This window comes from Ischnura elegans, chromosome 3 (assembly GCF_921293095.1).
Source record: "Ischnura elegans chromosome 3, ioIscEleg1.1, whole genome shotgun sequence".
Taxonomy (NCBI): domain Eukaryota; kingdom Metazoa; phylum Arthropoda; class Insecta; order Odonata; family Coenagrionidae; genus Ischnura; species Ischnura elegans.
In genome coordinates this window covers 131,374,829-131,386,792 of record NC_060248.1, presented here as the reverse complement: position 1 = coordinate 131,386,792, position 11,964 = coordinate 131,374,829, and the positions used below count along the sequence as shown (strand labels likewise).

Genomic DNA, 11,964 nt, shown 5'->3' with positions numbered 1-11,964 from the left:
TGGAGAGTTAACAATCACATGTACGGGGAGATATCGAACGGGAGGCGAGCGGGCGGCTCTCGCGGTTTGAACCGTTACATATGAAAAATGGCGCTGCGGACAGGAACCCAATTCATTCATTCACTTTTAAAAGGACAGGATACCAATTCATTCATTCACTTTTAAAAGGACAGGATCCCAATTCATTCATTCACTTTTAAAAGGGCAATTGAGGAAATATTTTCTGGCAGAGTTAATTCGTTATGGCAAGCGAATAGTTCTTGTATAAAAATTTTTGTTTCAGTTACGGAAAGACTAATTGTCAAGTGTGGAGTGCTGGGCTCATTCAGGTTCCTAAACCACGGATGCGTCGTCGGCGCGGAGGGTTCTTTGGTGAGGCCTGGGCACGCTTTGTAGGGGGTGTATTTGTGATTAGTGTGGGGGAGAAGTTGGTTTTCGACGGGGACGTTTTGAGAAAGAACCATATCGTGTTAAGATGGCCGAGAAGAGTCAAAGGGAGGAAAGGTTCATGCTCAATCGTAATATAGGGGATTTGACTGGGTTGGCCATTATGGAGGAAGTGGAACGGGACGCAGAGTCACCGGTTGGTCAAACGGAGTCCACTATAGAGTCGATTTACCAAACGCCGATCGCGTTGAACCCGGTGCGTGAGTTATTGGAGGAAATGCGAAGGGAAAGGGAGAAGGAGAAAGAGGAAATGCGGGAGAGGGAACTCCTACGGGAGAAGGAGAAGCAGGAAAGACGTAAGGAGAAGGAACGAGAGAGGGAACTCTTACGGGAGAAGGAGAAAGAGGAAAGACGAAGGGAGAAGGAGCAGGAGAAGGAGGAATTGCGTAAAGAAAGGCAATCCCTTCAGAGCGAATTTTTGAAAATGATGGGGGCGGTCAATAACCGACTTTCCCAACAGGAATCTACATTAGTAGAAGTTAAGGAAGTGACGATCAATCTCGGGGAGCGGATGAACAGAATAGAGGGTGAGGTTGAAGTTGCGAGGGAACAAATAAGGGAGTCGACGAAAACAAAATTTGAAGTGTTGGAGGGGCGCTTGGAGCGTTTAGAGCAACAGGGGCCTACCTCGGTATTGGGTGGAATCGCATGGGCGAAAGACGCAATTGTAATGCCTACGTTCCGAGGATGTACTTACGAGAATCCGATTACTTTTGTGAAGGAAGCAGAAAGGTATTTTACAGCGGTATCTTGCGGGGAAAATCAAAAAAGTATAATTTTTGTTAACATGTTACGAGAAAAGGCAAGTCTGTGGGTAAAGACATTGGAATCCATTGATGAGGGATACGAGGACTTGAAAGGGAAGTTTTTGGGTCGATATTGGGACTTGAAGGCCAGGTGTCGATCTCGAGAAAATGTAAGTAAAGGGAGATATTATCCCGGGGGAAGGGAGACAATGGAAGAATATGCGATGAAAAAAATCGTATTAGCAAAAGATTGCGAGCCACCACTAAGTGAGGAGGAGATTATTTATTTTTTGAGCCGCCAATATCCCATTGGGATACAGAATTTGTTGGGAAGTGCGAAGGTAGCGTCGACCCATGAGTTACTGAGTATGTTAAGAATCTACGACTCAGTGAATGACGAGGAGAGTAGGTCGGGGCCCCCGGCAGCCCAACAAAACAGGCGAGTGGCGTCCATGAACGTTTCAGAGGGAAGAAGGGGAGCCGTAGAAAGGAAGGGTGAGGGGGAGTTGAGAGGGTCTGAGGCGAGAACTCCCGTTTTGCCCACTTTTACGTTCCCACCGCCGGCATTAGGTAATCCCCAGAGAACGAGAAGGGAAGCCGAGAAGGAGGGAGCAATTAGTAAGGTTCTAGGTGAGACGACCCAAGGTGAAGGCGCGGGGGTTAGAAGCATTGAGACGATACCGTTAAACGGGTAAGGTCCGAGGCGAGTGATTCCGTCGGCTCGGAAGAAAAAAAAGGGGAATCACGAGAAATAATAGCTACGTGCATCCTAGAGGGTAATCCATTAGACGACTTATTGTATGAGGAAGAGAGACAAGTTATGAGGAGAGAATGTCCGGAGATTCAAGTGGAGTGTGGAGGTCATAGGGTAGGGGCTCTGATAGATACGGGTAGCGAAGTCTCAGCGATAGACGAAGCGTTATTTGAGCAGTTGTTAGCTAAAGACCCCAAACTTCCAATATTTCCGATGAAAAAGTGTTTTTTGGTATGTGCTAATAGAAAGAAATCGCACGCAATTACCAAGCAAGCGTTAATTACGGTGCAAGTGGGAATAAGAGAAGTTGACGTAGTGTGTCTCGTTGTGCAGAATTTAATTCATCAAGTCATCTTAGGGACAGACTGGTTGGCGGAAGTCGGCGCTGCGATAGATTTTAAGGAGGGAAAGGTACAATTTAAGGTGGGAGAAGAGGGTGAAGTAGAGGCTGAGTTTCCCGTGTGTACGTTGACTTTGGGCGAAGAAAAAGGGAGAAAGGGCGCCACTGTCACGGACAGCGAAATTCAAGAAACAGTCCAAAGCCTCAATCATTTAGATATTGATCAAAGACGATCATTGGGTGCTTTATTAAGTAAATTTCAAGGGATTTTTTCTGAGGAACCGGGGTTAGTTAAAGGATTTACGCATAGGATTCAGTTGACGGAGGAAACGCCTTTCGTAATGAAGTCTTACCCCATTCCTCGCGTGTATGAACCCTTGGTAGATGCCCAGATTAATGAGATGGTGGAAATGGGAATCATTAGGAAGTCTCCTAGCCCATCTGTAAATCCACTTGTAGTGGTCAAGAAGGGAAAGGGAAACGTGAGGTTATGTTTGGATGCTCGCCGTTTGAATAAAGTTACTATCCCTGAGCGTGATAGGCCACCGCAGGTGGAGCAACTTTTGAGAAAATTTCATGGGAAGAGATTTAAATTAAATAACAGCCGTCTGACAAGGTGGATGTTAGCATTGCATGAGAGTACGGGATTAACTCCTATGGAAGTGCATTTTGGGGAAAAACCATCCCGGGAGGATGATGAATTAATAAAAGTACCAGGCCAAGCTGAGTATTCACGGGTTGAGGTGACGCATTTGGTGCGAGGGAGACTGAAACGAGCCGGTCGCATTCGTCGGTCTAGACAAAAGGGGAAGACTCATAAGTTTCAATTAAATGACCGAGTCTTGATGAGAACCCCTCGTCCTTCGGACGTGAAAACAGGAAGGTTTCATAAATTCTTTCACTTATTCACGGGACCGTTCCGTGTCTCAAAGTTTGCGGGTCCAAATGCTTGCCATCTCGAAGAAGACTCAGGGGAGTCAATTGGTATCCATAATGTGGGAAATTTGAAACCATATTTTGAACTTCCTCATGGGGAGTAGCTAGTCTACTGTGGGGATGAGACGATTAACCCATTTCTTCCCAACGTTGCGTGAACGCAACGCAAACTTTGCGATTTTTTCTCTCCGTATTTGTTATAGATAAGTAGTTAATATTTTCAACATAAGTAGTTCAATGCTTTCTAAAATGTTATGAATTTTTTCACGGAAGAAATTTAATAACTTTTGTTTTTACAATGGCCTTTTCATGTATATGTAAGTCGTTATTTTAGGTTATCTTCTAAGTTTACATATTATGTTAAATCTGAGACACTCGATGATTATATCTCTCTGCAAATACAATTATGCATTTGTATTCTAGGCCATTGCAACAAATTGGGTGAATTTGACTAAGTGGTTTTCAAATTATTTAAGAATAAAGCAAGTGTTGCGTTCACGCAACGTTGGGAGGACCCCGGTAATCTAGGGAAACGGCGCGCCGCGGCGGTAGTCGTGTAGAGCGTTTCTTTTTGGACTGAAAAATGAAAAGCTTATGAAGAATATGTTACCTTTTTATGGTGAAACTTTAGTTTCAGGCAATTGTACAGTATTTTAGTCCTAAATATACATCTACATAAGTGTTGAAGGGTCTTTACTAGGATGTTAGGCAGGTGGTGAGTTTTCACCGAGTTGTGACTGTTTGATATTTTTAACTTCACGTATCGAGCAAGATTAAATCAGCTTTTACTTGTGCTATGGTGGAAATTTACTGTGACCTAAACAAAGGATGCATAAAAACTTTGCTATAGAGTTGTCCAGAAAATATAATGATTTCTGTAGGCGTCTGCAATTTCAAGATATATTGGCATCCTAAGGTAAGAACGATCTGCTTACCACAGTTGACAAGTATGCAAAAAGCAAGTGAGTATGTGAGGGTTAGCAAATAGATCGTAAATTCGTATTTACGTGGTGTTGTTGACTAGGATTCAAAGGGAAGGTAGTGGGAGGGTAAAAAGCATAGTTAGGCTGGGCGGGGATATCCCGGCACCAATGGGTCTCCGTGCACAGCGGGGGTTGGCGAGTGAGCAAAATGAATGGAGAGATAAGAGGGATCACATTATCCCAGTATTTTCTGAGAAATTCATGCCCACTGGCCGCTGACGATAATGAGCTGGTAAGGGCTTCAAATGAGGGTGCAGGTCATTTCGAAAGAAATTTTTAGAGAACTATGAGTGACTATGAATGCACAGGGATTCCAAGAAAAATATTTCTTGGTATATTGACTCAGGTAAAGGTCTTTCTGGGTATTACGGTATATAGAAGGGGCGATGTTCCGTTCCATCTGCTTTTACTATATCTGTGGTTGCCTGTTGGACAATCGTTCCCTCCAAATAACCTGAACTCACATTTGCAGCCTAAGTTGTTCACTATCGCCAGTGATCATAGTGCGTGAAATTCTCAGAAAATATTCCAATAGCGTGGTATTTCTTCCGTTCTGATGTTTAGTAGTTATTACACCATTGCAAAAAATATTACTGGAGTAAGGACGCGTTCCTAATGTGCGTCAAACGATGTCCCGGAAGCGTGTTGTTGAACCTAAAATGTTCTTACGCCTGACTGGTAACAGAAGTTTGGACCAGGGGGATAAGTTTTCTAAGATACGTCCATACTTTGTGAGCTCAACCAAATATTTCTACGGTTTGATGCAATTTCTCGTAAATTATCTTTTGACTAGAAGATGATGCCATATTTTGGCGAAAGTGAAGGAGAAATTACTTATTATCAATATAAGACAGTTTGTTATTTCCGCGATATAAAAATTCCTATTATTTGACCGGTTTCTTTATATTTTCTGTACTTTATAATGGTGTAAAAGTCGAAACCGGGCAAATAGTATAAATTTTTATAAATACTTTGTGGAAGTCACAAAGTGTCTGTTATTGATAATATGGACCTTATACCACGTACAAGCTTCAAGTTTCGATTTCAGCAACTACACTTTTAGTCACTAAACTTGCCATAATATGGGACATAACGGAATAAATAGTTTGCGAAATACAGTAAGGAAAGACAAGGTTGGCCACAATAGTGTTCGCGACGAAAATATTCACGACGAATATGCCGAGTTTGTAGCAGCCAGATGAGTTTAGTGATTACCAAGAGTGCAATATTCATTTACATACTTATTGGTCCTCTTAATTTCATGAACAATACCAAGTTTAATCAATATTTTGGGTTAGTTATATATTTGGGTTACAATAAAAGCGAATTATTTGCAAAAATTAAAGAGTTCCGAAAAAAAAGCAAAACGGCTCATTTGACCCGGGGAACTCCCAACGTTGCGTATACGCAACGTTTCACCAACCGCAAACTAAAAACAATAAAAATATAAAAATCGATAATTTTCCTTATTTGAGTCTGTTTTATTGCTAATTCATCAAAATAATTGGAATTTTTAAGTTGTTAACATGCTTGGGATTTAATGGGTTAAGTAGAGTGCTCAATCGGTAATTAGTTTTGTTGGATTTATGTCATTGTAGGCAAATTTATTGTTTTTGGCTGGTAAACTAACCAGAGGGTAATTTAATTGGAGATACCCCGTGTTTAGTTTAGTGTGGGGGTGTGTAGCGGTACGGACCGGAGCCGGCCCGACGCATCATATAAAACATCGCGGCTGGGGGGGGGTTACGTCTGCGCGCACACTCACATTTTTAGCATTTTTTTCACGGAGTTCTATCTTGAATTTATGTAAAGGGTTTATTTTGTTTTTCCATTGTAGTATATTTTTTTTTATGGATGTGACATGGTGTGAGAGTGAATTTCCGGGAGAGGCGACGCAGTGGTTCTCTCCCGGAATACGTTTGAAAACCCGCCTTACGGCCGGGGAAAAAAGAGGGCGTTGAGGTGCACCAGAGGTGATTGTGGGTAGTGAAGAGTTTATAAAAGAGAGAGACGAGAAGGATAGCTCTCTCTCTCTTACGGTGTGACACAAAGATAAGTCATAGTGGCGTGCGGTGACAAGCAGCAGCAGCCAAGCTACGGTACATGTGGAGGAGGCCGATACGCGGACAGCTCTTCAGGGGTGGCGAGAACATCGGATAAAGGAAGTAAGCTTGGAAATTACCAAAGCCCGAATAGATCCTTTGGTGTCCAGATGGTTCCCCCCTTTGAAAGTCCCAAGTGTGCTCCCCACAATAAGGCCTTAGTGAATTTACTGTTGGCTGGTTTTAGTCACGGCCCTGCAAGACTTAAGTGCGGCACGTGGTGAAGTTTGAGCATACTTTCTGAATGTTAGTGTCACTTGGCGGATCATTGAGCCCGAGTTCAAAACGGGTGGCCATTTGAACAGTAACGCCCAATTTATAATTGCTTTGCACGGAAAGTTCTTTTTGTAAGTTTGATGTCACTATTTTTTACGTTGCTTATTCGCTAAAGAGCGTGAGTACATTTTGTTGTTGGAAACATCAATTTTTTTATAATCATTGAGGAAGTGCTATTGTCATTTTTGGAAGGAGAAGCCGAAGGTGAATATTTCATGTTGGAGGTGACGCCGATGGATTTTGGACCGGGGATTTATTGTGTGTGTTGGGAATGCTTTAGTGTCAGTGTAAATTTTGGAACCTATGGTAGTTCAATTATTAAAATCAATTGTAAAAGGGATGTCATTGAATTTATTTGTTTTGCTATTGCCACGATTTCCTTAGATCCTGTTGTAAGTGAGTGTGCGTGCAGGCACGAACAATTGGGGAACTTGATTTTAAGCCCGGATACGGTAAGTCTCCGTAGGGGCAATTTTCTATTTTGGGGGAGTGGAGAGTTAACAATCACATGTACGGGGAGATATCGAACGGGAGGCGAGCGGGCGGCTCTCGCGGTTTGAACCGTTACAATATAAAGAATTTAAATAAAATATTTTCCGTTAAATAAGAAATATTAGGGGGGAAATTCGGTTATTGTGCAGTAATAACAACGTGCGCAAAAAATTATCTCTCTGCGAGGAATTAAAAAAGGACCTCGGGTGTCCGGACGGAAAAAGGTCCGAAGAGTATTCGGCATCTAGGCTAGAGCGCGGTTAGGCTGGTCCTTTAGTCGGCCCTGAATTTTGCTAACGATAGATCACGACATAACAGATATCACTTTTCATTGCGGCGTTCACATTCACAGCGTTTGTCGCGTACGTTAATTTTCTGTTGACATTCGGCCAGTGATTTTCTTATTGTTGGCTTGTTAACGGACCGTGAATTTACCGAAATTGAGACCGTGAAAACGTGAAAAACCGTGAAAACCTGAAAAATAACCGTGAAAACCTGGAAAAAGCCGTGAATTTCATTATTCAGGTGCAGTGGGAACCCTGATATGTACAGCAACAACAAATGCTCATTTTCCAGAATAATTACGAAGCACATCAACCAAATCTGCACAACGCAATTATTCTAAAACAATAGCATTACTGGGATGAATGATTTACTCAGTTCGTGGTCTCTTATATCCATAAGGCAAAGAATCAAAGTCATCAACTCTTTTTCTTTTAGTGTACACAACGTGAAAGGTTTTATGTTCGGGTCTTGATATAACCGCAAATCCTCTTTTTCTACAAATTCTTTTGGGGTAATTTACTATAATGGCCGGGCTGTCCTCAACCACCATGGACTGTAATGACTCAAAAGATATTTGAGATTCATTCGAGGAATTTATACTTAGTCCCCTCACTTTACACACACTTTTCTCCAAGCCATCTCTATTGTTTCGGACCTTAAAAGCATAGTTTTTAGGACCGCCAGACACAAATTCGCTAATGTATGAATCAGCACCGTACGAAGATAGCTCATTTGTTAAATCGCCAAGGTAATCTCCAACGGATGGCATCCACTGTCCAGGCAGCTCGGTGAAAATAACACTATCAGTATCAAAGTATAGTACTCTACGGTCCAATTTCCTTAAATATTTGTACAGTTCAATGCGAGCATGTGCTGTTGTATAACATGCTATCACAACATTCTTCGAGCCTGACGTTTTTAATGAGCCCTCAACGGACGACCAACTCACGACCGCTGTCTCCTCATTCACAGGCATAATCTTTGAAACCTCTTTATTTGGATTTGTCACTAGTTCATAAAGAGCGTCACCACTTTTTACAATTGAGCAATGAGGTAAACTCTCCCGCTGCCCAAATTTACCCCAAAAGGAATTTAGCATTAATTTGGCTAGTGCTCGCAACCCAGGACTAACATTAATGGAATTCTCGTCGAGTTGTACATTCTCACGAGATTCGAAAGACTGTATGTAGGAGGCTTTGTCTTCCTTTGTCTGACACCAATCAGGCCAACCTGAAGCTTCTTGCTTTAACTTCAAAAAGCAGTTGATATATGGAGCGAATAATCCGCCTTCTCCGCTACGGGTATCATATTTTGTTGTTTTGTAGTGCCACGCCTCAAATATTCTGACCAAAACATATCCCATCTCCAGAGCTAGCTTCACTTCGTCAGTAACCCACGTGCCAGTGATTACCCTTTCCTCGTCTGCGTGAGTGCAATCCTCCTGAGATTCTAGGGAAGCACATGTCCTACATAGTGGAAACATCAGTTTGCCATTCACTCTGACCGGGAGAACTGGGTGATACAATAAGTGAGGAGGAAGCAGCGAACACTTAACCAGTCCCTCTATTCTCTCCAAGAGAGGACATTCTTCTCCAACAAAAACTGAAACGGGTCCAATGGGATATTTTTATACTTATTCACGTAGGGATAAAGGGAACAAACATCAACATAGTGGATTTTCTCATGAATATTCTCATCTACTTTATAGTACAATCTTACCGCATTTGTTCTTCCTCCAAAGAACGCATCCCGCGGATTTAAGGGACTCTTATCCATTATTGGATTTTGTTTCAGGGTAGCGTAGAAGTCATTGTCATTCCGTACTATTTCATTAAATTTACATTCCCACATTTCAATGACTTCATAGCCGTTTCGTCGCATAGTATCCATCTTTCTTTGAGTGCTCTCGTATCGAGATTGGGGGGTCTCATTCGGGCTATTTGAAATAGGCTCGTTTCTCTTTTCATAGCATTTTGGGCAGCCATGGTAAAAGCATCCATGGAACTCGTAAACAGTTTTTCTCATTCCGTCCTCATGGTAGCCGTCTACTTTTTCACCCAAGACTTTTTCTTCGCATCCGTTTCCTGCATGCTTCATGGTGATACCTCTTTTCTTCTCCTCTCCAAGCAGCCATAGCATCCCCTTAAAAGACTGATAATCAGCCCATCGATAACTGCCGGGTGGAATGCATGAGATGGTTTCAGGCCTCAGGTACTTTCGACGGAATACTTCCATACGCGAGCTAGCGATTGTCGTGCAGTCTCTGAACGGATCAACACCAGCAGTTGATAGGAATAAGGATCGAAATTTAAGGCAGGCTTGCCTCAGTATCTCGACATCCTGGATACAATATTTCTCAATTTCATCCTTCATTACAAAATTATACCCTTTTTGTCTCAGGTCACCATGCCAGGACATGAATTTTTCCTTCTCCACGGCAGACATTTGGCTCACACCGTACATTTCGGCGTCCGGTAGCATTCCACTGTAATTGGCGTTTGTAGTGCAGTTAAAGAAATGTGGGAAATATCCTTTTGTTAAGGATGGGGATAGCCCTAGTGAAGACGGTATTTTTGAGAGAGCCATTGGAATATAATTTAATGAGTCAATGAAGCGCAACCCTTCATAAGAAATGCAGAGTAGTTTTGCTCCATTCATCAAAACCTCCGGCTTCCATTCTGTACGCTCCAGCATTGTTTTAACAATAAAATTGTTGTCGTAACCTTTCGCATTGTGTGCAATACAAATTATATTTTCCAGCCCCTTATTTCCGAGCTCTCTTATGTGAGTAAGAAATTCAAAAACAGGATCGATTCCCTTAAAAACCATCTGACGATCACCACAAGTTTTACACGATGAAGAGATGTTTTCATCGTCCATACATGAATTGCAGCAAATTTGAGCAACGAGGAGATTTGGCACGTGGAGAAATGTTTCCCTCGCCCCTTCTACAGGTGTATCTTGAGTGCATTCCAAATCATAAAAAATGAATGCGAATTGCTCTGGATGCTTTTTTGGTTTTTTCACCTGCATGTAGCAGACATGTCCCACTGGCATGTAAGCACGGCAGACGTGACAAAATACTTCCTCACATTTGTGCTCCCTCTTATCTTTCAGCGTGGAGTACACCTTAGAGCACGTAACACAGAGCCGGAAACACTCGCAGACTGACTTTCCTGCACCTTTCTTAAGCATATGCTTCCTAACACAGTCATCCCCGTAAAAAGATCTTTTACATGTGTCACAGGTAAGAAGCAAAAGTGTTTTATCACAGGCTGGAGATGAAAAACACTTGCTACATTCTGAGGGACATCTATGTCTCAAGGCTGTATTATAGGGGTGACGGCAGGGTCTACAATAATATGTTGTATTAAAAGCTCCAGTTACCGAGGTGATCAAATTATAGTGGTGGTCACCGTATAGGAGATCAATAAATTTTCGAGGGGATCCTGCATCTGTTAAGGTGGGGCCTTCAAACAATACATCTCTTCCACTTCGACCCTGAAATACTGTTAGTTTGTAATTTGTCAATATGGCTTGAAATGCTCTCAGCTCCTCCACACCACCACCCTCTTCTTTCATTTCCACTCCAGCCTCTTCACATAACTGCACAGCTTTCTCAGTTAAAAGCTTTTTTCCCTGTCGCAGTGCTTTAGATCTAGCCTTGTTCTCTCTATCAATGGCTATCCCTATGCATATGGCCTTTGGGAGGCATAGGTTATCATCATTGTTCACGACGACGATGGACCTTTTGGAGCGACAAAAAGCAGGGAAGGTTGATAGATGTGCACGTTTTTTATGCCCACCGACAGGGACGTCAACATAAGAGAATGAAATATTGATTGCCCCCTCGACTAAAAAACTCTCATTCGACTGGACAACTGTCTCAATCCTTCTTAAAATTACATCATGGTCCAGTTGATCACATCTTCGATAAGATATGTTAATATCTCTATCAGGAAAGGAGTCATTTTTTATTGACATACCCACCCTCGCACTTGGTTCAACTCCTGCTTTTAGCGTATGTAATAAAGCTTCAAAAGCATCGGAGTACCAATTAAGTGGATCATATCCCTCTGGGGGTCCATGAAAAACGATTTCCACTTCTTTTCCCCAGAGCTTAAAATTTCTTAAGAACGATCTGTTCTCGCGTACAATACTAAAATATTGCTCCCCCACACCACCACCAACCTGATTGGATTCATTTAGATTGCTCACATCTTCTACCTCACAATTAACGCCTTCGGCGATGGAGACTGTACGAGAGGTATTGGATGCATGCTGGGGGATTAGTGAGGTGACAGAGATTTGAGGATTATCTGTGTCCAGCAAAGAAAATGGTTCTTTGAATAATCTGCACTTTGTGGGAGCAATCTCATCATTCGCTGACAGGGGGGTAGACTGGCTGAACTGAATGAGTAAACCATTGCTAGTCGCCGATTGGCTATGGATATCTGCCGTATTAGTATCCATAGAGATTTGAGGATTATCCGTGTCCAGCATTGAAAATGGTTCTTTGGATAATCTACACATGGTGGGAGCAATCTCATCATTCGCTGACAGGGAGGTAGACTGGCTGAACTGGATGAGTAAACCATTGCTA

At 42.4% G+C, this 11,964-nt stretch overlaps 1 protein-coding gene across 1 annotated transcript; it reads left to right on the top strand.

Moving 5' to 3' along the window:
* The first annotated feature begins 475 nt into the window (after positions 1–475).
* On the top strand, positions 476–1,888 carry LOC124155288 (zinc finger CCCH domain-containing protein 18-like). Its single transcript, XM_046529006.1, has 2 exons — positions 476–1,078; positions 1,514–1,888. The coding sequence occupies exons 1-2, from the start codon at positions 476–478 to the stop codon at positions 1,886–1,888; spliced, it is 978 nt and encodes a 325-aa protein (XP_046384962.1).
* The last annotated feature ends 10,076 nt before the right edge of the window (positions 1,889–11,964 follow it).